The following is a 23,052-nucleotide window of genomic DNA, read 5'->3' as shown; positions in this document are numbered from 1 at the left end:
TGAGCCTGTTTCCCAGGCACTTGCTAACCACCCCACCCAGCCTCGCCCCACCTCATTCCACCCTACCCTATCCCACCCCACCAGAGCCTCTTGGATCTGGTGACCAAACTCTTTCCACATTTGTTCACATAGAGGTACCAAAATAGAAGATGGCCAGAAAGAGAGGTATTTGGTTACACATCACAGATGACTGTCATAAGCCAACTTAGCCAAAGCAATAAAAGCTGCATACCCCAAGCCATTGTGAAACCATGAGCTGTGGACAATAAAACAGGAATTACCTTCTATGATGGGAGAAAAAAAAGGAATGACAAGACATATTTTTAATCATGTCTCAATGAGGAATTAAATGTGAATACTCTTTGAATTTTGAACAGTGATCTTTATGGACTCCTCCTCTCACCACCAAAAACCAAACCTAACCAAAACAAAAACCCTTATATATTTAGAAAACTTCCCAAACAGTTGCCTAAGGTAAAATTTTGGGCTAGAATGGCATGGCTTTGAAATTTAGTTAAAAGTTCAAATTTATTTCAAAGTTCAACCGTTGTATTCAGGAAGATTATTTGCCAAAATGAGCAGACTGAATTTCAACTACCAAATTTGAAACCAAATCTTGAGTTCTCTGAATGTAATAAATGGATTAACATGTATGTATTCTACTGCCCTCTCATGGGAAGATGGAGATACACATAATGGTAGTTAATGCTTTTTTAAATTTGAGAATAGAAAGTTTAATTTGGCAATTTGTATTATTTTGATGACAAAGAGGCCAAGGAAAAATAAAATCAGGTTCTCTAAGGGACTTATAAATACTCAGCAAACAGAGCATCAACTTCAGAAACCAGGGAGAGGATTCTTACACTAGTACAGACATGCAGTTGGGATCGCACCTATGCTTAAGGCTATCTGTAGAGAATGTGGAAGCATGCAGGTATTTGCTTTTTTTTTTTTTTCCTATTTGAAAAGTCATTACTTTCTATGATGTTTCACAAAATTCTTTTTTCACATTTGTGAAAAAATTTCCACTCATGCTGTAACTTCATGTTGTGAACAACTTGAGAGTAGGAATAAAATCTGATACTTTATACCTTTGCTGTCTATAATAGTACCTGACACTTTAGATGTTTATCAGTAATTGTTTACCCAATAAGTTGAATGAAGTATCAGCCCAACCACTAGGTGGCACCACAACTGTAGGTGTAGAGAGGTATAATCTGACTACTTGGAATTCCACCTGACATTGAGACCTTGAGTAACTTGCATGTTTCTAAAAAGTTACATGTGTATTTTATTTTGGTAAGTGAAACCATTTAAAACGTACCACTACAACTGACTATAACTTATTGTCAGTTATATCCTTTCAAGCTAAGAATCTTTTTGTAAGATAAATTCTCTGTATGTATATTAACTCGTAAGTACGGATTTTCTATATTGGAGTACACCTGTTCCATTTTTGTCTAAGAAAGCCACTCTTCAGTTGTATGCTGTCAAAAAGACTTTTCAATGGTCTAAGTGCCTTTAATAAGTTTCATTCTATAAACCAAAAGCCTACATTCTCCCTATAACAAATTTGCTTGTATTTTTGCCCTGCCTTAATAACTCTTTTGCCTGAAAACCATGGAAATGCTGGAGTCAGACAATGCCAGGTCCCCAGTGCTACTACTCACTAGGTGAATCCTTGTACAGGTTATTAACGTCACTAACCTCAATTTACTCATCTTCCCTTCAAAATGGAGATAATAATATCTAAAAAGCTGGGAAAAGAATTAAATAATGTCAGTAGAACAATATCTAATGCAATCTTTGGCTTATAGTATGGAATCATGAACTGGTAACTATTATTACTCACACTCTACAATGAAAATCTCACCCATATTATTATTTGGTTTATTTGTTTTATTCTCCTGATTTAATGCCTTCAGCAATTAAATTAAGTTCATAACACCAGGTTTCATAGCGATAGGCCATGCGGATTTGGGCTACATTTGTCTTTCGGATATCATTTCCATTAGGTCCTTCCTCACGGTAATTGGTGCCCAGAAACCTTGCTTTCTCCTACAAGAGGAAAGGAAACAGAATGATTGTTCTCTTTTTACTCTGATATAGAAAACAATTACATCCCCCACAAAGATTCCTTCCTTATGTTAGTTGCAAGCAAAAGGAAAACAATGAACCATTAAAGCACTCATCCAGTGTCTCAATGTGCATGATCTGCTGAGAAACCAAGTGTGTTTTATTCCCCTTGCCCAAAAGGCATGGCCAGAGGGAATAATTCTTTCTAGTCCCTGTCCATAGTAACTGTATATGATTTGTGAAACAATTTTTCAACCTGTGTTTCCCCAACTAATTTTTCAATATTCAGGTTATCAGTTCTGTACTCAGAAGGACAACCAGCCAAGGACAGTCTACCTCATGAGAAATTCCACACTGCAGAACACTGTTTCTTGCCACTTCACACATATCACAGGTGCTCAGTTTGAAGACTTGTGCAGCAATGGCGTATTCTTCCATCAGGGGCTCCTTAGGTTATTTATTTCAATGAGGCAAAAAAAAAAAAAACAAGGAAGAAAAAGGAATGCATTAAATACACATCCTGCACAGAAAGAATAGTGAAATACTTTGATCTGACTTTAAAATTCTGGGTAGTAAATAACAGTTCAGCAAAGAGTACTTGTATTGCTCAAAATTCCATACGTGTACCTTGGTAAAATGGAATTGCATCGGATCATCTGTAGACAGTGAGATCATCAGACCTTTCTGGAGGAAATCTAGAAAAGGATTTTTGGCATATTCTAGAAATAAGCTGTTGTTGCTCAATGGAGACATAGCGATGGGAATCTGGGCTAAGAAAAACAAGTACTGTAACACAGGACTCTGAAAAGGAAAAGTGAAAAAAAATCTTAAAATGTTTAAAAAGGGATACAAACTAGAAATGTTAAAACCCTATGGTCTGCCTCAAGTTTTAGCTTTCAACAAAATTACCACATATTCTTTAAACCCCTTTGTAAAGAAGAATAGTTTTAAAATGTAAATACTGTTTAGATTAAATTTATTTGGGATCAATTTTCAGAAGCATTGAGTCACACCTAATTGTTGGAGCTTTAATTGTCTAAGTTAGATGGTCTGTCTCAGGCAGAAGGTCTCACCTTGAAACATTTTTTTTTTCCTACAAGAAAGTTCTGACTCTCACAAGAGGAATTTTAGAACATGCTATAACAAGAAATCTGGCAAAAACCTATTTAAGGTAAGCCCAGCCACCTCTGAATTACCCCTTGTCAGAGCTCTAAAATGGAAGTCAGATCTGTGTGAACTCATCACCAACTAGCTAGGCCATCTCAAGCAAGTCCCTTTACTTCTCAGGGCCTCTGTAAAATGAACTGTACTAAATAATCTCAAAAATCTTTTTCACTCTACTTTAATTTGATTCCAGTGTTGATAATGACTTGTAACGGAATGATAAGGGAAAAAATTCTATTACTGTAACTCCTATATAAAAGTTAATATTGAGGAGAGAGCCTCCAACTCACCTTTTTTAAATTCAGGCCATGAGAGATGTTATCTGCTGTCATGAATGCTGTCATGAGATGGGTGAGAGCTCCAGCTTCCCCACAGTGAGGTCGGAACAGAAATGTATTCATGCCTCGTTCCCTAGGGAGTTGGAACTACTATAGGAATCACAGGTGACCAACTAGGACTTGGCAACAACTCTGGGCATAGAGTGACTTACAAGAAAATCCGGCAGAAAAAAATTAATACTTTGAAAGAGAATGGGGCAGCCAAAGGATTCAACAAAACTGGCAATTCCAAATCATAACCTTAATTCTTCCTAAGCACAGACTTTTTAAAAGGAGGCAATAGAGGATATGAGGGTATGGAGGAAGGTTAAGATTTGATTACCTGAACAGAAACATCCTCAGTTTCCACCTGAAATTTACCAATATCACTCTATCATCGTTTCTCCTACTCACACTTTAGTGGGGAACTGTTTCCAGAAAATCTCATTATAATATTCCTCTATTTATTCCTTATCCAGATATATCAAGAAGGGTAAAATGTATGGAACTTTATACTAAATTGCATAGTGATAAGTGTAAATTCCTAAACTTCCAAAGAAAAGGAACCGTGAAAGTTACTGAAGTTTCCAAAATGTCCATTCCTGCCCCAAAATAGAGAAACCGAACAAAAAAATCAAGGGAAGGAAGTTTCTGCTCTGGGCACTTGGAAGCATTCCAGCAAGGCAGTGCAGGCCCTGGACCACCTAGGATGCCGATGTGGGAGGACAGAGATGTGTCACAGAGATTCTCCTTCGAGCTCCAGTTCCCGTCTACTTACTGTCTCAGGCTATTGAGCACCATGATGTTCGCATACATGTAGTAGGTATAGTAAGTGTAAGATGGATTCTTCTCCATTGTCCACTCCTGGGGCTTGGGGCTCTTGGAAGAGAACATGTGGCCACTGTGTTTGGATTCATCATCCACACTGTCGAAGCCAGTAATCTGTCAGGGAGAGTGAGCTGAGTGATGGGTTCAGTCTGAGTGCAGGGTCCCACCCCTCAAACAAACTTTCAGCTGCCAAAGGCAAGGACCAAATGTCAGAGATAAGCATAGAGAATTAACCATGGCTAGGTAGGAGGGCTGGTTCGTGTGTAGCCATAGGAAGGCCTCCGGGTCATGCTTACATGCTTGAGGAAGACACTGAGGTCTGGGTGAGCCTTGGGGTTGATGGTAGCCTCAAACACTGGCATGAAAACATTCTCCAGCATCTTTCCAAAGTGTGGAAGGAAGTTCTTAGATCGGAACACATCACTAGAAGCAAGAATGAAGAGGATTTTGGAGGAAAAGTTTTTTGGACTGACTGCTTCTAAGGGAAGCAGAGGACCAAACACCATATGCAGGAAAAATCCTAGCATGTCTATCCTAGGTCCACTCTGTTACACTCTTCTTGGTTACCCTTAAAAAGGAGTTCAGTTTGGGTTTGGCATAACAGGTAGAAATTTCTTGCTGAATCCCATGCCTCCAGCTCTTCTACAAACCCTCTGTGGTAAGAAAACTTAGCCTTCACAGCTAAGTCCAGATAGAGAATGAGGAGTAGAGGAATTGTGTCATAAAAGGTCCAATGACTTGTATGTGTGTGGTACACAAGATGGTGAGCATGAAACAGTTATCAAGAACACCTCTGAACACCTCTGTAGCCAGGGACAATCTAATAAACTCTTACACAGCACTCAATATATGCCATCCACTCTTCTAAGTGGCCAGAAATATTAGCTGATTTAATCCTCATAGCAACTCAATAAATTAGGTGTGGTTATGACCTCATTTTTAAAGACAATGAAACTAAGGCACAGAGAGGTCTTAGGTCTTAGGTAAATTGCCTAAGGTCACACAGCTAGTAAGTGGTAGAGACAGGATTCAAGCATAGTCAGTCCAGTTCCAAGGCCCATGCGCCTAACCACCACACTGTACTGCCTCTCTGCCTTCATGATATTAGACAGGAAGTTTTACCCCAATCAAAAATTTACTTTTTTGACTAGAGACAGGATAAAACTCTTGCATTGTCACAGGGCACACAGAACACAGAGGCAGGTGGCCAGACAATTTATAAACACTTAAGTTAGATAAAAGATCAATGATATGAACATCCCTGAGGGCAATGGGTAATTAGCAGATGATAATACCATTGATAAATACTTGTTGATTAAGGAGAACTTGCGTACTTGTAGATGAGACAATCGGCAGACAGTGGTAGAGGTTCTGATACAAGAAAGCTACACCTCAGTACGGATGTGCTTGGGAAAGAAGGAACTGGACCCAGATAGGAAGAACAGGAAAAAGAAAATGTATAATAAAATGTATAATAAAATTGTTTACAATTGCCAGGATATGGAACCAACCTAGGTGTCCATCAACAGATGAATGGATAAAGATGTGATTGTGTGTGTGTGTGTGTTTATAGACACACAATGGAATAGTACTCAGTCATAAAAAGAATGAAATTTTGCCATTTGCAGCAATACAGAGGGACTTGAAGGGCATTATGCTAGGTGAAATAAGTAGGAGAAAGAGAAATACTGTATGATATCACTTATATATGGAATCTAAAAAGTACAACAAACTAGTGAATATAACAAAAAAGAAGCAGACTCACAGATACAGAGAACAAAGTAGTAGTTATCAGTAGGGAGAGGAAAGGAGGGAGGGGCAATATAGGGGTGCAGGATTAAGAGGTACAAATAATAAAATGTATACTTAAGTATATAATAAAAGTTCTTATCCTAGCTAAGTTTTAATCATTCCCAATAAGTTATTTTGTGATGTGCATAAATTCCTGTTTTAAAAAACAAAACCAAAAAACCTGGTTAGGAAACTAAACTGAAGTGATCTTCCTAACTCCTGTCTCTGATCGGGAGTGCTGAACCGAGAGTGGACAAAACCAGGCACCCAGGACTGAGCTGTTTAACAAAACTTATTTCTGTACAGATGTGCTGCATGTTCCTTGTTTGTGTGGAGAAGGTGAGGCAGGTGGGATGAAGGCAGGCTTTAGGGTTTCCAATGGGCTGGTACATACTAGATCCTGGGGACCTGGATCATCCATGTCATGTTGGGGCAGTGGATGCGGTTTTGGACGAACCAGGTGGAGAGTTTGCTCCACTCATCAGGACTGCGGCCGTAGATTGACAGGCGGGGCTCAGCATGCTGGTACTTGGCGTCCACCAAGTCTGCACCTACCTCCTGCAAAGCCAAGAGAGGAGTCCAAAGCCAGGAATTCCTACAGGCCCCTCAGGGGTCTAAACCTGTGGGGTCTAGGGAGAGGAGAGGGATACTAAGAAGAACAGAGGAAATGTGAAAGGAAGGCAGAGGAAAACCATCACAGTTAGATTGAGAGGTGAGGGGAATCTAGTTGAGATAAAAGACTGATAGGATAGAGTGGAGTCTACAGAGGAAAAAAGGCAGACTAAGCATGATGAGATCCCAAGGCACTACTGCAAAAGAAACTCTGCTTTCTACACGTCCCCTGTCTCCCAAACACACACCTCCCAACCCTACATATTGTTCCTGCCTCCTGATGCACCCTGAAGATGAGGGTGGATTCTGATCTTGACTCTTCCTGAACTTCCAATTCCCAAAGCCTGAAAGAGCCTAGTCCTTAATCCCAAATCCATACTGTTAGCTTCTCTATCCTAGGAATCAAGGTCTTTTTAAATTATTACAGTGGATGTTTCAGAAGAAATGATCATATTCATCTGTGTGGTGCTTGACTCCAAGGATAGCACTTTCCTATTTCCCTCCCCTCCCCTCCCCTTCTGTCCTTCCTTCCTTTCTTCCCTCTCTTCCTCCCCTTCCTTAAGAACCAGGCCAGGTACCATAGATCTGGTTGGTTCCTCCTCACCTTGATGATAGTGGCAAAATATTCCCCATTAATGTAATTGTCTGTCTTCAGGTAGAGATCCCGTAGCTCACTTGCTCCTACAGGATTGTATTTGTCGTTGAACTTATCAAAACGCTGGAAAGTCTGACGTCCCTGCATCAGGAAACAGGATCACAAGTCTATAATTATCAGAGCTGCTTGGACACAGAGAGTCAGGGAATGGCCTTGAGGAATGGGGGCCTGGTAGCAGGGGAAGGGGTTGGGCTCCAAGAATGGAACCCAGCACCAGTGACAATGAAAGAACTCCCCAAATTGTCTGTGGGTGCTTTGAGTCGGCATGGTGCTTACCAACATGGTTAAGAGGGCTCTGCAAAGGGAGAGTTTGTAGGAGAAAGACATGTGGGGTTCTGAGTATCAGATAAAACTGACATTATCTTTTCAACCTACAGCATGAACATCCAGAGAATCCACAGTCAGGTCATAGGGATGCATTTTTAATTTAGCAAAAAGTTCCTTTAGGGTCAGCTTTTTCTCCTTGGTACTGCAGACCACTCTGTCAGCATCAATTTGGTAAGATTTCTTAATAAAGCGCAGCAGGTGTTTCTGGTTCATGCAAGCAGCTGCATGGATGTGGGTGTCCACCTGTATGTACATTCAGAAAGAGAGAAACCAGCAATCAGCCTTAGTTATGCTGCTCTGTTAGAGGCTACAGTGCCTGCAAATCCCACTGTGATGGGAGAAAGGAGTAAATGACAGGGTGTGACCTGACAGCTGGGGGAGGTGGCCCAGCAGAAAAGAACCCACAGCACTTTTTTGTACTCTTGCCAGATGTGAAAGTTTAGGCTGGATGCAATAATATGCCTGTGTCTCTTGGATATCTATACATCCAGTTTACTTCCTACATTTAATCCACACAAAATTTGGGGGGACAATTCTCCACTCCTGAGATGCAACTGAAGTGAAGCAGCTACCACAGCTTTCCACCCCAAAGGGAGAAAGGATTGGAATGATGAAGGCATGGCACAGCAATGGCACTTACGAGTTAGATGTTCTTATAATTATAATTTTCTAAGAGGAAGTTCTGATAGATTAATTAATTTGCCCAAGGTTATACAAGTGGCTAAGCCAGGATTTGGTCCTGAATCTCTGCTCCCACTTCCTTGCAATCACTTAAATGGTCAGAACACATCTTGAAAGTGTTTCTAGTTGAATAGTTTTCCACAACCGTTAGCTCATTTGATATTCACAATCCTCTTGTGAGCTAGACTGAGCAGATCATTTCCCCAGCTTTACAAATGAGGAAACCGAAACTCAGAGATATTTAATCACTTCCCCCAATGTCTTAGAGGCAGGAAGTAGACGAAAAAGGGCTAGAATGAAGATCTTCCAAATCCTAGAACAGTGGTTTTTACGGTTTAATTTGTTTTGCTATTTTTGTCGTTGATGATAACTGTAATTTTAGGTCAAGAATGAGATACACCTTTCTATGTGGAAAACAGTAGAAATGCATTTTAATCTTTTAGATGTAATCTATCTGCTTTCACTAAAATTGCACTGAACCTGCAGAAGTCTTAACATTAATCGGAAAAACAGTACTTTTCTTGACTGGGTTAACGTTTTTGTCCGGGAATGACCTCCGAGCAGAGACTATGTTTACCTTCCTGCAGTTGTAAAAATCCCGGTGGGGGTTGTTCTTCAGCTCCTTCAACTCGTCCATCTCGTTGAGCATCTGATGGACCTGGAACTTGGAGGAGAGGAACTTCAGGCGCCGGTGGGTATAGGTCTTACTGTGAAAAATTAAATCACATTCTAAAAAATTCCCGACATTTAAGGAAAACAGTCATAATTACAAAACCATCAGGACCCTTATCACCTGTAGGAAACAATTATGTGTTTCAAAATGAACAAACGTTTTGGCTTCCTCTGCAGTTAATTTAATTTGAAAAATATTGGGCTCCAAGGGCTTAATCATTTCATCAAAGTTGGACACAATAATGAGGGAGGGTTTGGGAAGGCATTTAAACATCAGAAAGACATTGCCCCTCAAGGTTAAGGACCCTGGCTTTGGAGTTGGCAGATTTGGGCTCGAATCCAGGCTTAGCCACCTGCGTGACTTTCTTTAACTTGACAAAGTCTCAGCTTATAAATCTGGAATTATAAAAATACCCACCCCGTATACGATTATAAGGAGTCAAAGAAATAATGTACATGAAGTGTTTCACAGGGTGTTTGAACTCAGCAAGCACTTAATAAACACTTATTTAAACACTTATTAGGAGCAGTAATAGCAGCAGTAGTGTAGGTCTTAACACTTACACAGGTCCTTGGGCAATCAAAGCAAGTAAAAAATTCATATCATCTAAGAAGGTGTCCAGATTTGGGTAAGGAAGCGGCTTAGGCTCATCTTTGCTGGCGGCTTCTTCATTCGGGTAGACGTAAACCACACCGTCCTTCATTCGGAGGCGATAACCCAGGTCTTCCGGGAGGTTATCTGTTCGGAAGGGGTCTTCTCCCTTCTTCACAGGAGGGGTAAAGACTTTTTCGACGACACACACAGTAATATATCAGCACACAGGATGAATGATCACATAAAAATAGCCAAAATTAAACACTGTAAGGTCTTGTTTGTTTGGAATTCTGTACGATGTAAGTTGTAACTATCCAGAGCTAAGCTGAAGTTAATTTTTACAGTTTTTCAAAGGTGACCAAACTGGTAGCATAAAATAACTATAATATTTCATCTAGGGTAAGAATGACTTTCAAGTTCTTTAGAAGTGCTCTTTATCTAATTGCTATACTATTTACAAATAATTTTAATTCTTTAATAAAGTTGGTTATCAAAGACTTCCTGTTTGGAGCCTTGTATTAACTTATGAGGTAATTGCATAGAAATAAAAGTAAAACTACAGTTAAGGAGTAAACCAACCTTCTCTATTTGTCTTAATTTATAGTGGTTTTTTTGTTTTGTTTTGTTTTGTTTTGTTTGTTTGTTTTTTAACGGAGGTACTGGGGATTGAACCCAAGACCTCATGCATGCTAAGCATGCGTTCTACCACGGAGGTATTCCTCTCCCCATCTAGAAGGGTTTTTTTTTTAACCAACAATTTTTTTTTAAAGCAGTTTTAGGTTCCGAGCAAAACTGAGCACCAAGTGCAGAATTCTCTATGCGTCTATACACACACATGCACAGCCTTCCCGCCATCAACATCTCAAACCAGAGTGGTACATTTGTTACAACTAATGAACCTACATAGACACATCATTATCATCCAAAGTCCATAGTTTATATTAGGGTTCACTCTTGGTGGTGTGCATTCCATGAGTTTTGACAAGTATATAATGACATGTATCCACCATCATGATATCATACAGAATAGTCTCACTGCCCTAACATCCTCTGTGCTCCACCTAGAGTGGTTTTAATATAAATGGAAATATAAAATAAATTCCTATTGTAAGAATTGTAATTCCTATTATAATTATCTTTCCCTACCTTCTAAAGCACACACAATTTTTGCGAAAGGATTGAAGAAGGGATAATGTAGACAAAGGTCCCTTTCCTTCCACTGCTTACAATTTCAATCTCAGAAGGCCAAGAACAAATTCCACCCAGTCACAGTTTTTTAAGCCCTCCTTTTATTTTCAACAAGTATGTGCCCAAGGCATCAGAAAAATCTCCTGTTTGCAAATGATGACTACAACAGCCAGAGTGAGAAAAATAATATAGAAAGAGAGTTTGCACACATTTTCATCCAAAACTGAGAGGTAAGGAAAAGAGTGAAACAATATATTGCTATGTCAAATAACAGCTTTTGAGTCCCTATTCTTAAATATACTAGAGAGATAAAGTATAATTTAGAAGGAACAAAGGCAGGACAAACACCCTAAATGTCAACATTATAGAAGATAAACAAACCAATTTTATAAGTTATCAAACTGAATACATGTTTAATATGATTTTAATATTAAAAGGAAATAGAGGAAGTTTTAGAACTGGAAATCTTCAACAACATAACAATTAGATCTTTCAGAGACCTTAAATATTTGCCTTCCCTGAAATTTCAATCCTAGAAGTATAATCCCAAAGATATAAAGAAACTGCACAAAGATATTTACATAAAGATGCTCACTGTAGCCTTGTTGGAAATAAATTTTTATAAGTCAGAAATATAAATGCCTAAAAATAGGAATTGGTTATATGAATTATGATCAATAACACAACAGTAATCTGTGAAATTATTAAAATCTGATTCTTTTTAAATATGTACTTGACTTTATACAAGCAAAGTAAAAAGTGAGATACGTAAGTAAAGTGCTTTGGAAAGTCGAAACACGTAGTTTACTTTTATCTGGAGGTCCGTGGAAGGCAGGAAATGATAATGTTTGGGCTGCACCTTGAAGGGTGAGATTGGACCTGGACATCTGCGCATACAGTGAAAAAGTGAAGGGAAGGGCAGTATGACACAGGGAACAGCATGGCAACAGTACAGGGACAGGAATGTGCTGAGCCAAATGCAGAACAGGATACACTTCCAACCAGAAAAAAAGAGTTTAAAGGTAAAGGAGCTCAGTTTAAAAATAGAAAGAGTGTACAAGTCCAAAAATAAACACATAGTAGATAAATAAATCATAGTTAGGAGGCCAGATGGTGGTAGGCCTTGAATGCCAGGCTACAGATTGCACTTAATTTTGTAGGTAATTGGGGAGCAGTTGAAGGTTTTGTCAGGACAAGGAGGTGCTCAGCTCCATGTTATAATAACTGGCACCAAAGTGAGGATGAACCGAAAGGGAGTGAGGTTAGAATTTAACAGAGTAGTTAGGAAGCTATTGTAATAATCTGGATAAGGAGAAATATAGGCCTAAATTAGGATTTGGGGAATGGTGAAGAGAGGAGGTTCTGAGAGATATTGTACAGGCTGAACCCAGCGAAAGGACACGTGGGCAGGAGAGAGAATGAAGCCAAAGGTGACCATGATATTATAAAACTGGGTTACTTATAATCATGGGGCACACTTAATAATTAGTAGTTGAACCTAAAGCTATATTCCAGATATTATAAACAAAAATGCCTTACCCGGATAGAAGCTCTCGTTTGCCACCCAAGCCACTCCCTCAATGTTCCTCAAGTACTTGGTAGGGGTTTTAGGAAACCTCTGAAACGACTTCTGCATATACTTCTCCCGTATGCACAATGCCCGGTAAAGACCTTTGCAGACCATTTCAAAGTCTTCTACTGTAACCTGTCAAGAAAATTCGAGTTTCAGAGTTGTTCCTACAAAAATTCGAGAAGGAGGTAAAGCTAGTCTGGGCACCTCCCAGCTCTTCTGGGCGTCGCAGCCCCTGCTGAGTCTCCCCTACCCACAGAGGGGCTTCCCACTTGACACAGGCCCTGGGTCTCCTCCCAGGAGCAAGTCCTGGAGTTTTTCTGTCTTCTATTTCTACCAAAATGAATCTGTCCTACAAGTCTTTCCTTACAGTCCTGTGTTTGCTTTTTGGTTTTTGCTAGATAGCAGCGATTGTCTAATAAATACGATTAAGAGAACCCATTGTAACATGGAAAATATTGCTTCCAGGTAACACAAGGATATTTTAAGTATGGGCTTCTGAAGACAGTATCTCAACTGAAAGACAATGCTGCTCTGATTTGAGAAGTCCAACCACCTGCTGGTCAGTGAGGGAAACACTGGGGGATGAATAAGCTGTCACACATCCCTGAAGCCCTTTCAGTCATGCACTGCCCTCTGTAGCTGTCGATGGATCAGGACACCATCCTGTGAGAAGCCATTCTTTGGGATGGTTTTGATGAGAACTTTATCTGTGACTAAAATCAGTGAGGTTCTAAAGTAAAATTTTCTTAGAATTGCTGGAAATTTTTTAACTGGTCCATTTCCCTTGTCCCATCCCGGCATCCTGGCTGGGCCTGGCATGCCCAGGCAGTTGTCACTTGAAATCACTGAATGCTCATCATTGGAGCCCCAAGACCTTCTGGGACCAATGTAAGCTTGTTCCCAGTGGCTGGAGGTCCAGATAGCGATCCTAATCAGCTGGAATCTTTTTAAAGACCTGCTGGCCTTGGCCAAGAGAGTCTGGCACAGGCGCTAGTCTGAGGGCCTGCGTCCAACGGCTTGCTTGTGCCTTTTCCACCTAATGGGCCACCAGTCTATCAGCTCCTCCAGAACAAGAGCTGGATCTTATTCACCTTCATGTGCTCAGCACTCAGCACACTATGCCTGGCACAGAGTAGGTGAATCAGTTGTTTATCAGGGATAATTCCCCGTTTACCTCTCTGTTCAGTTACAAGGGTGAAGATTGATTCGGGTACAGACTGCAACCAGGTGGAGTGTTATTCAGCAGCTCGGCCACATTCAGTCAACAGATGTGGCAACATACTTGGTTCTTCAAAGACTCCAGGCCAAGTTTTCAGGTACCCTCCAGCCTTCATAGGAGGAGAAGCTACTCCCTGACGTCTGTGAACTTTGTCTGTCCTTTCATCTTCTTTCTTTTTATTCGTTTTCATTTCCACCAAGCATATAGGTATCAAGTTTGTCTCCTAATACTTGTGGGATTTTTTAAACTCTTGGACTTCTCCAAAATTTGTTATTTTTTGTTGTTATTAAACATTTCATTTCAGTTGTTTAGTATCTAAACCCCCTGCCATTTGTAGAGCACCGTTATCACACAGAAAATGAAGTGAACAAATGCTCATTTCATTGCTCTGTCACTTTTCTTTTGGTGGGGGGAAGTAGTTAGGTTTATTTACTTATTTAATTTTTTTTAAATGGAGGTACTGGGGATTGAACTCAGGACCTTGTGCATGCTAAGCATGTGCTCTACCACTGAGCTATACCCTCCCCTGGCTACTTTGTCAGTTTTAAATATCTTAGGACTGACCTTAAGTGGGTTGGTTACATGATAAGGGGGCTTAGGACTGGTCGTAAAAACTATATTTGGAGCATAGACTGATGGCTAAACAGCAGTTTCAACAATATGATGCTGATTTTGCAAGTCCATGTGGCAGAGATTTATTAATTGACCAACTGTTCTGGATAAGACAAGCAGTTCAAGTTGTTTGCAACATGAGTTTACTATCTGTGTGTCATCCTAGAGTCTGTTCCAAGCAGTAATCTACTGTGAAAGCATCTGCAGTGAAATTGGAGAGGACAGTGGGTGGAAAAACAGTAGCCCCATTTGAATGTTCTAACCTCTCATCTTTTCTCTGGCCTCTCCATTCTTCTCTTCTCCCTCTCTTTCTCCTGATCTGTTTTCTCTGATTGGTTTACATTACCTACAGCCCTTCCCTCTATTCTAGGTCTTCTCTGGGTCCATCTTTCACCAAGAGCCCCCTCCCTGTGTCCCCCTGTGCTTCCCTGATCCTGCTCTACGATGCCCTCAGTGAGGCTAGTCCACCTGCTTGCTCTCTCTGGTTCTTTTGCCAAAACCTGTCGGCTGTATTCTGTAACACATACACCACATTCTACTGCACACTCTCATGTGCAAGCAAATGAGACAAAGGAGGAGAAATTATGTAGGGTGATAAAAGCAAAACAGAAATATAAGTCAAAGCATATTGGTATTGAAATGCAATAATGAAGTATAACAAAGGGCAGGTGAGTTAGCAGCTTCCTCAAAAGGACAGGGAGGAGGAGAAGAAGCTGAAACAATCAAGCTGAGTATCTTCCCAGCAGCTACATCTGAGGGGCAAGGAGCAACTCACCCCAGAGGCATAATCGCCAGTGATCTGCACTCGCTGAAAATCAGGCACGGTCTGGTAGGTGGGAGATGAAGAAATGTATTCATCAATGCGGGACAACTGGGTGGAAGTTGTTTCACTTTGTGGAACAGACAAACTGATAGTCTTCCGTCCAAAGAAACGCTTTTTTCTGGGTTTGAAATGGAAAAATAAAAAGAGTTAACTTTATCTTCACTGGGAGTTTCATTGTGATAAATTGATGTTTCACTATAAAATTTCATTTTCAGGACAAACATCAAATGTGGGCTGAGTGTCAGAAACAGGATCCAACCAAATAGGGGGAGGTATCATGCTGTAGTGTTCCCTTCTTCCCTGTAGACCTTGGAAGAGTGGACTTAGGGAACATACTAGCAGACTTTCAGCGTGACACTGGTCTTCCCAGGAGGTCCACTCCTAACAGAACAGGCAGCCTGGGCACTGCAGTAAGCACAGGGGATGTCAGTTACTACCGGTGTCATTTAGTGCACATTCCTTAAATTATGTGAGCGTCTGTCTCTCTATCTGAAAAAAAATGGTGTCATAACGTCTACCATATAGGATTTCTGTGAGATGTAATGCATATAAAATGCTTAGCACAGTACCTGGAACTCATAAGTTGTTTAATCTACATTATGTCCTCAAATCAACAAGTATTCATTAAGTTTCTACTTTGACCCAAGCCCTATATTAGGTCATATGGGGGATGCCAAAGAAGGTTGATTGTTGGTCTTTCCTTAACGATATAAAACCAAAAGAAGGACAGCAGAATGATCTTATCCCCATGAAGCTGGTGGTGGGAGGGGAGGCCCGTGGGGAGCACGTTCCAAGTAAGTGGTCTGTAATAGGTCTGAGGACTAAACTGTGGCACGTAGTGACAGGTGGTGAATGAGTACTAGAGTAGCTCAAATAAGGGAAAATAAACAGACTTTGTGGAGGGGGATCTGTTCAGGGAAAGTGGTAATTGTGCATCATAGGCATAGGATGGACAGGGCATGAGGGCAGAAATGGAGGATGGTATCCCCGAGGCCTGGAGGAGATCAGACTGGCTGGAGGGCAGGATTCATATCAGGGAGCACACACTAAGGCTGGTTAAAGACAGAGTCCAAAGACGAGGCTCTGGTTTCCAAACCTGTAGTGTGGAGATTGAGTGTGTGCAGGGCGGCCATCAGCCCACTTTGGTTTGGAACAATCACGTGGTAGGTCACGCCTCCTGGTTGGGTGGATGGGGAGGCTTCAGCTAAAGGGAGATGTGGATGAAGGTAGGAAGGCCACTGTTTCCTTCTTTCTTAGAGTACACAGTGTGAGTGTTTGGGGGGCTGGTGGGATTTTTAACTCTGGCAAAGTTTTTCCTCTGAGTTGAACCATCATTCAAACAGACTGAAGCATCTGCCCCCAAATTTCCCTTCCTTGTGTCCCAGTGTACTAAGCGTGCCCCTTCCACCACTTACCTCCTGCCTTCTGTGGAGGTGGATTGAGCCTCCAAATGGAGCATGTGTGCTTGCATCTCATGATGAAAAATTGGACAGATCTCATCCACATCAAACGGGGAAATCTCATGACGGCCTCCCTCATCTTTAACTTCAGAGGCAAACACCTTTTCAGCAAAGCTACGCATTTCAGCATCAACCTCTAAAAGAGGGTTTCACATATTAGTATTGAAGCACTTTCTTGGAAGTCATCCGAGAGTGTCTGCTGTGTGTAAGGCATGGTGCTAAGGACTGTCCTGTGTACGCGGCTCCCCTGCTCTCTGGCCAGCATCCCAAAAACATGAGAGAGCTTAATGCCTGCTCTGTCTTCAGTGGGTTTCTCTGTGGGTAGTTTGGAAATCCATTCTTACAAACACAGGTCAGACTCTTATAGCACATTTAGGAGGATCCTAAAGACGGGATTGGGCTCTTGTAGGACCAGCACTTAACATAAGATCACTTGTTTCTGGCAAGGCTAAGTATGATTTCATTGTAATCATGCAGCACAGTCCTTCCCATTAGGTTGGTGGAATTTTTCTGACAGTTTTAAAGATGTGGATAAGGTTACTGGTCCTTGGCATTTTCCTTCCTAAAGAGAGCCAGCGATCTAAGTAGTTCTGAGAAATAAATGTGTATGTAAGGGCCTTTCTTCTTCATAAGACGGATATTGTGTTTCTGTCACACATCACAACCTCATTTTTTTCAAATCCTGACAACTTGGTGACATGCTGGCGGGTAGGGAAAGGGATCACTAAAATTTACTGCCTAGTGTTGGGCGTCTCATTTCTCGTGGACATGTGGCCTTCCAGAATGAATGACCCTTGGAAAGCCAATCTCATTTTTACATGCCTTAATTTTCCCATTATTAAAACAGGTGGAGGGGTTACTTTGAGCTTGGTAATGAACAACATCAAGACCCTCAGGATATAAGAGAACCAGTTTTATCATATAGAGTGGTGATGGCCATCAAGTATCTGTCTTTCTATTAAGTTTCATTGTATTTTCCAGATACCCAATTATTTCCATCTGAATAGTCTTTACCTCTAATCCTTCTAAAAATCCCTTGGTATTTCCAGAAAGGAGCAGGTAAGCAAATAATGAGAATGGCAAACAGCTAGATATTTGGAACAACAGTAGAAGACAGAAACATTTTTCACATGATGAAAAGGCAAACTGCATGCAGAAAAACTTTCCCTACTCCTGCCCCCATCAATGTCTATACAGATCTCCAAAATAGCACGTTCTCAATTATAAGTGCAAGTATAATGTGTTCACTCACTAACTGCACTTACTAACTCCTTCACCTTCCTCTGTTTCAATTTCCTTATCTATAAAGTGGGAATACTATTACCCACCAAACCTCATTCACTATGCTATTGTGACATCCAGTGAGATAATGTATGTGGAAGTGCTTTTTTAAAGCAATTTTTAAAGGTAAATAAAACAACTGATTAAATTGAATGATATAATTTGATAGCACTGATCAAACAGATATTTGGTATTTGGGGTTAGCATTGGGCTATTAAAGAAATGATAAATGCTATGATTTAACATATGTTGGAAATGATAGTAAATGATACATTGGAAATTTTAAACCATATGGCTGAAGCAGACATTGGAAATGATAGTAATTGACTCCTAACTTCATCAACACTAACAGTCAGGTCAGCCAGTTTTTAAACCTGGCTCATCACAGCAGAGTAACAGAGAAGCCCACTGTGTTGGCTGAACTTCATGCATCTATTTGTCTCACTGGACTCAAGCACTTCCTGAAACTAAAAAGCATTTTTGGATGCTATGCCTAGTTTTTTGGCAAGCACCATGATCCACGAAGGAACAAACAAAACATGAAGTAGGTACATCTATCTGATGGCCTGAGAATGCCTCCCCACCCTGCCGCCAACTGTTCCCTAGAAATAGTATCATTTCTCCCTGAACACCATAAGAAAGCACATGCACCCCCAGGATGAATGACAAGCAGAAGTTAACAGAGGCTTCATGCACCATAAAGAGCAAATGGAAATAGGCCAGTTGGTTATGATGATGAGGAGGAGGAGGAGGATGAAGGTGATGATGCAGCTGGCTTGTCATGATGGGTCTGTAGCAATGCTGTTGGAGGCCTTAGGAAGGATAGTCTGGAAATGGAGTTCCAGGAACCAAATCCTACTTGCTTGAGATCTGGCTCTTCTAAAACAAGCAGTCATCATCTGGGACTGCACATATCTATTTGTTTCATAATTTAAACATTATTATTTTCACTAAGGTTGTATCTCCCTAAACCACTATAGACAGTTGAAAACTCTGCTCTCATGAAGTAGTTTACATTATGACCAAAAATTATATGGTTGATATTTTATTCCACTGAATCAACCAGTTGTTTTGACTTCATGTAACCACAGCTGAAGTTTGATTCTGAATTCAAGAGCTCTGCCTTTCGAAAATACTTCAAGTAGTGGTGGTGATGAGGGAAAGGAAAAAGTGAAACCAATATATCAAAAGCTGAGTAGATAAAATTTGGTGACAACCTGAATTCATGGAGTAAATGACAGATGATTACTTTGGCTTTGCATAGATAATGGTTGAGTTTTTTTTTTTTTTTGAGCATGTTTGAGATAGTGGAGCATCTGCGTGGCAATGTCTTGAGATTAGGACATCCATATTTAGACGGAGAATAAACAAGAGAACAGAAAGAAGTAGAGTGGTGAAGCATAAAGAACACTGGACTAGGACTGAGAAGTGTCTGTGACAGCAGGGTGGCCTTGGGCAAACCATACTGTCACTAGAAACCTCAGTGTCCATCATCATAACAGGGGAATGTTAATAATAATAATTTCAACTTCAGAGAATGGTTATAAAGATTAGGCAAGAAAGACTTTAAAAACTTCACAGTACTGGAGGGAGGGTATAGCTCAAGTGGTAGAGCTCATGCTTAGCATGCACAAGGTCCTGGGTTCAATCCCCAGTACCTCCTCTGCACAAGGTCCTGGGTTCAATTCCCACTACCTTCTCTAAAACATAAATAAAATAAATAAACCTAATTACACCCCCCACAAAATAAAAACAAAAATAAATTTAAACTAAAAACAAAAAAACTTCACAGTACTATCCAGAAGTTGGGGATGAGTATTATTAACACAGGAAGGGCAAGGCTCTTGAGAAGAGGAATATCATGCTTGCTTCTTCATCCAACAGATCCAGAAAAGCATGCTTATTTCTCAGCAGTGTTTTCTTAATGTGTAGGAAAGACAGGTTGTAGGCCTCTCATCTGCCGCATCTCATCTCTAGAGGAGCTCAGGGGCACTTTGATTACTACCAGTCAGTGAAAGGACCCTGATTTGAGATGGAAGGAAACATACATAAAAAGTTACAATTTTATCAAAAACGGGGTTTTATTTTATCAAAAATTCATGATGAAATTTTTTGCATTGGAGTTGAGGGTTTACTAAGGCAAGACTCAATAGAGCCCCTTGGCTAATGTCCAAAGGAGAAGATTATTCAATTTCAAATGAATGCCCCATGAGGTTCTCTTTAAAAAGCTGACTTTCTCTTTTGGAGTCAGGAAAATCCAAGAGTTCATTTGCTATGCTATGGGAGATCTATGGTCATTATAAACTTTTGTTGGCTTTCAGTGCTATCATTTAATAAACACTGCTGAAAAATACCCATGTTTCTGAATTAAAGAATAATATCTTTTTAAAATGGATACTGTGGCAAATGGCAGGAAAAAATAGTCCAAAATACTCACGTTTTTCTTCAGCTATATGAAGTAAAATAGAACAAGGTAAAATATGTGAACAACTTTCAGAAATCATAGTGGCTTTAATCAGTGCTTTGGAATAGAAATACGTAGATTGGTATAAGGAAGGAGTGTGGTGGAATGTGTTATCATAGCTCATTCTTCCATTTTTCTACAATTTGCTGCCATTAGAAAACCCTAGGAATAGTCATTGTACGTCTCTTCTTTTTCTTTTCCTTTCTAATTCATCTCTTTACATTTAAGTTTATAATCTTAAAGAGGTACTCTTTGTAAAATGTGATTTTTAAAAAACCTGATCAAGGAGTGATGGAAATTCTCACACAATGTTGGTAGCAGGTAAACTAAGACAGCTCACTTGGTAAACAATGGAGCAACATCTACTAAACAGCCATTTCTAAAATTCTAGTCTATTGAGATAATCCTGAAATATGGAAAAAGCTTTAGGTGTGAATATTATTGTTGAGCCTATTTACACTTTAAAAAAAAAAAGAATCTAAGGGATTGGTAAAGAAAATTGGAATATTATACAGCCATTCAAAATGATGACTTGGAAGTACCATGGTAATAATTAAGTTATAATGTTAAGCAAATAAATAAGTAAATAAATAAAGACAGAAGATAAAGTGACATGTATAATATAATCATAACTGTGGTTTTTTTAAAAAAATTCTTTAAATTTGCAAAGAAAATAGTTTGAAAGAAAAACACTAACATGTTAAAAGTGTTATCTTTGGATGATGAAACTGTAGGGTTTTTTTTTATTACTTTCCTAAATTTCCAAGTTTCTCTAAATGAGTGTTTATTACTTTTATTTTTCAGTGGAATTTCTCTCTTTTTATCTCACATGAAACGTGTTACTTTTATAATAAAAAAGACTTATCACATTATTTTAGAAATGACTCTGTGTACAAACCTGGATTGTGAACCATCAGAATACACAGATTGGGTTAATATTCCATTATGCTCATGATTTTCAGCTAAGAATATAGCTAAAGACATTACATAGGACCCTTCTCAGAAGTGTGGCAGCACAGATTTAATTTTGACTAGCAGAGTAGGTATTAAATACCTCACACATTTTTCTACTGGGATCTTCAAGGATGCACCACATGATAAAGTTTTAGAAGATTACCTTCCTCCTAAAACTAAAAACAAACAAACAAAAAACCCTGGAAATCTTGTCTTGTCTCTTCCTGAAATTTATTAATTAAAACTATTATGAACCCTAAATAAAGGATTCCCAGAGCTGACATGATACTTAAAGGAATGATTGCATATTAAAAGAATTGAACTCTTCAAACACTTTTGCACACCTACCTGAAAGTTTCAACAGAGGCATTGTGCTGGAATCCTTGACTCTAGGGTAGCACAGTAGAAAGGAAGAGGCAGGAGACTGTGGGGATGACTGACTGACAGTATAAAATACGCTGACATTCATTTTATTATTTTGCTTTGCCCCTGTAATTTGACCCTTCTCCGCTAAAAGAAGTGAGATGAGCTTTAGACCTATTTATAGCTTCAGGCATTGACAGTGAAAAACAGGTGAAGCCTTCAGTGTTTACCCTGGGACTTTAGATAAGATATCTGTGCTAGGCCAGGAATTGCATTTCAATACTCTCTAATTCTCTCCGTGGGTTGGATTCTCTTCAAGTGTAATTTTCTTGTATGACTTGAACACTGATGATAATTTTCCACCCTAATGAAATATAATAAAGTCCTCCAGGCTTGTGGAAAGTCAGGGTCCTCAGAATTTTAGTCATGAGAACAGTCCTGTGGTTGGTGAATATGCTGGTACAGTCATCAGGCTCTCAACACACACACACACACACACACACACACACATTTTCATAAGAAATATCCCTGACTTAGCAGAAATTCACCAGACAGAATCGCTTATGTCGTAAATTTACTTCAAATCTTATAGAAACACAACTGCTGTCTTGACTGCTCAGGTACCCTCACTCTGCATACTGTTATAAAAAGAATATCTTTCTCATGAATAACATTCGATAGTATGTTAAGCACTTTCCAAACATTATCTATTTGATCCTACTTATAATTCTATAAGGCAAGGAGTACCTTACCCTTGCTTCCCAAATGAGAAAACTTGTGCTCTAGGAAGAGTGTCTTGCCCAAAGACATTCTGCTCATTAATACAAAGCCAACACTCTCTGGACCAAAATTTCATGCTCCTTCCATAACAACAGAGAGTCCTGGTTATGGCTAAGTACAGGAAGACCATGTTTTATTGTGCTTCCCTTTATTACACTCTACAGACATCGTGTTTTTTACAAATTGAAAATCTGTGGCAACCTGCATTGAGTAAGTCTGCTGGCACCATTCTCCCAACAGCATTTGCTCACTTTGTGTCTCTGTGTCACATTCTGGTAATTCTTGCAATATTTCAAAAATTTTCATCGTTATTATATTTGTTATGGTGATCTGTGATCAGTGATCTTTGATGTTGCTATTGTAACTGCTTTGGGACACCACAAACTGTGCCCACATAAGACAATGAACTTATTCAACAAATGATGTTGAATTGTGTGTTCTGACTGCTCCACTGACTGGCTGTTCCCTGCCTTTCCCCCTCTCCTCAGGCCTCCTTATTCCCTGTAACCAACTATATTGAAATTAAGCCAGTGAATAACCTTACAATGGCCTCTAAGTAATCAAGTGAAAAGAAGAGTCAGGAAAAAAAAAGATTCTTTTCAAAATATTAGTGCCCG

The 23,052-nt window shown here is 39.8% G+C and overlaps 1 protein-coding gene across 1 annotated transcript; it reads right to left on the bottom strand.

The window, feature by feature from the left end:
- Positions 1–498: 498 nt before the first annotated feature.
- Positions 499–21,794, bottom strand: AMPD1 (adenosine monophosphate deaminase 1). The gene is made up of 16 exons (XM_006213680.2): positions 21,641–21,794; positions 20,312–20,323; positions 16,549–16,729; positions 15,086–15,251; positions 12,446–12,611; positions 9,688–9,907; positions 9,029–9,158; positions 7,819–8,013; positions 7,393–7,524; positions 6,571–6,734; positions 4,682–4,808; positions 4,336–4,499; positions 3,531–3,651; positions 2,704–2,877; positions 2,413–2,523; positions 499–2,058 (listed from the first exon to the last, which is right to left on the bottom strand). The coding sequence occupies exons 1-16, from the start codon at positions 21,759–21,761 to the stop codon at positions 1,900–1,902; spliced, it is 2,343 nt and encodes a 780-aa protein (XP_006213742.2). The 5' UTR covers positions 21,762–21,794; the 3' UTR covers positions 499–1,899.
- Positions 21,795–23,052: the final 1,258 nt, after the last annotated feature.

Source organism: Vicugna pacos, chromosome 9, assembly GCF_048564905.1.
Source record: "Vicugna pacos chromosome 9, VicPac4, whole genome shotgun sequence".
Lineage (NCBI taxonomy): Eukaryota > Metazoa > Chordata > Mammalia > Artiodactyla > Camelidae > Vicugna > Vicugna pacos.
Note: the sequence above shows the minus strand (reverse complement) of the source record. Positions and strands in the feature narration are given on the sequence as shown.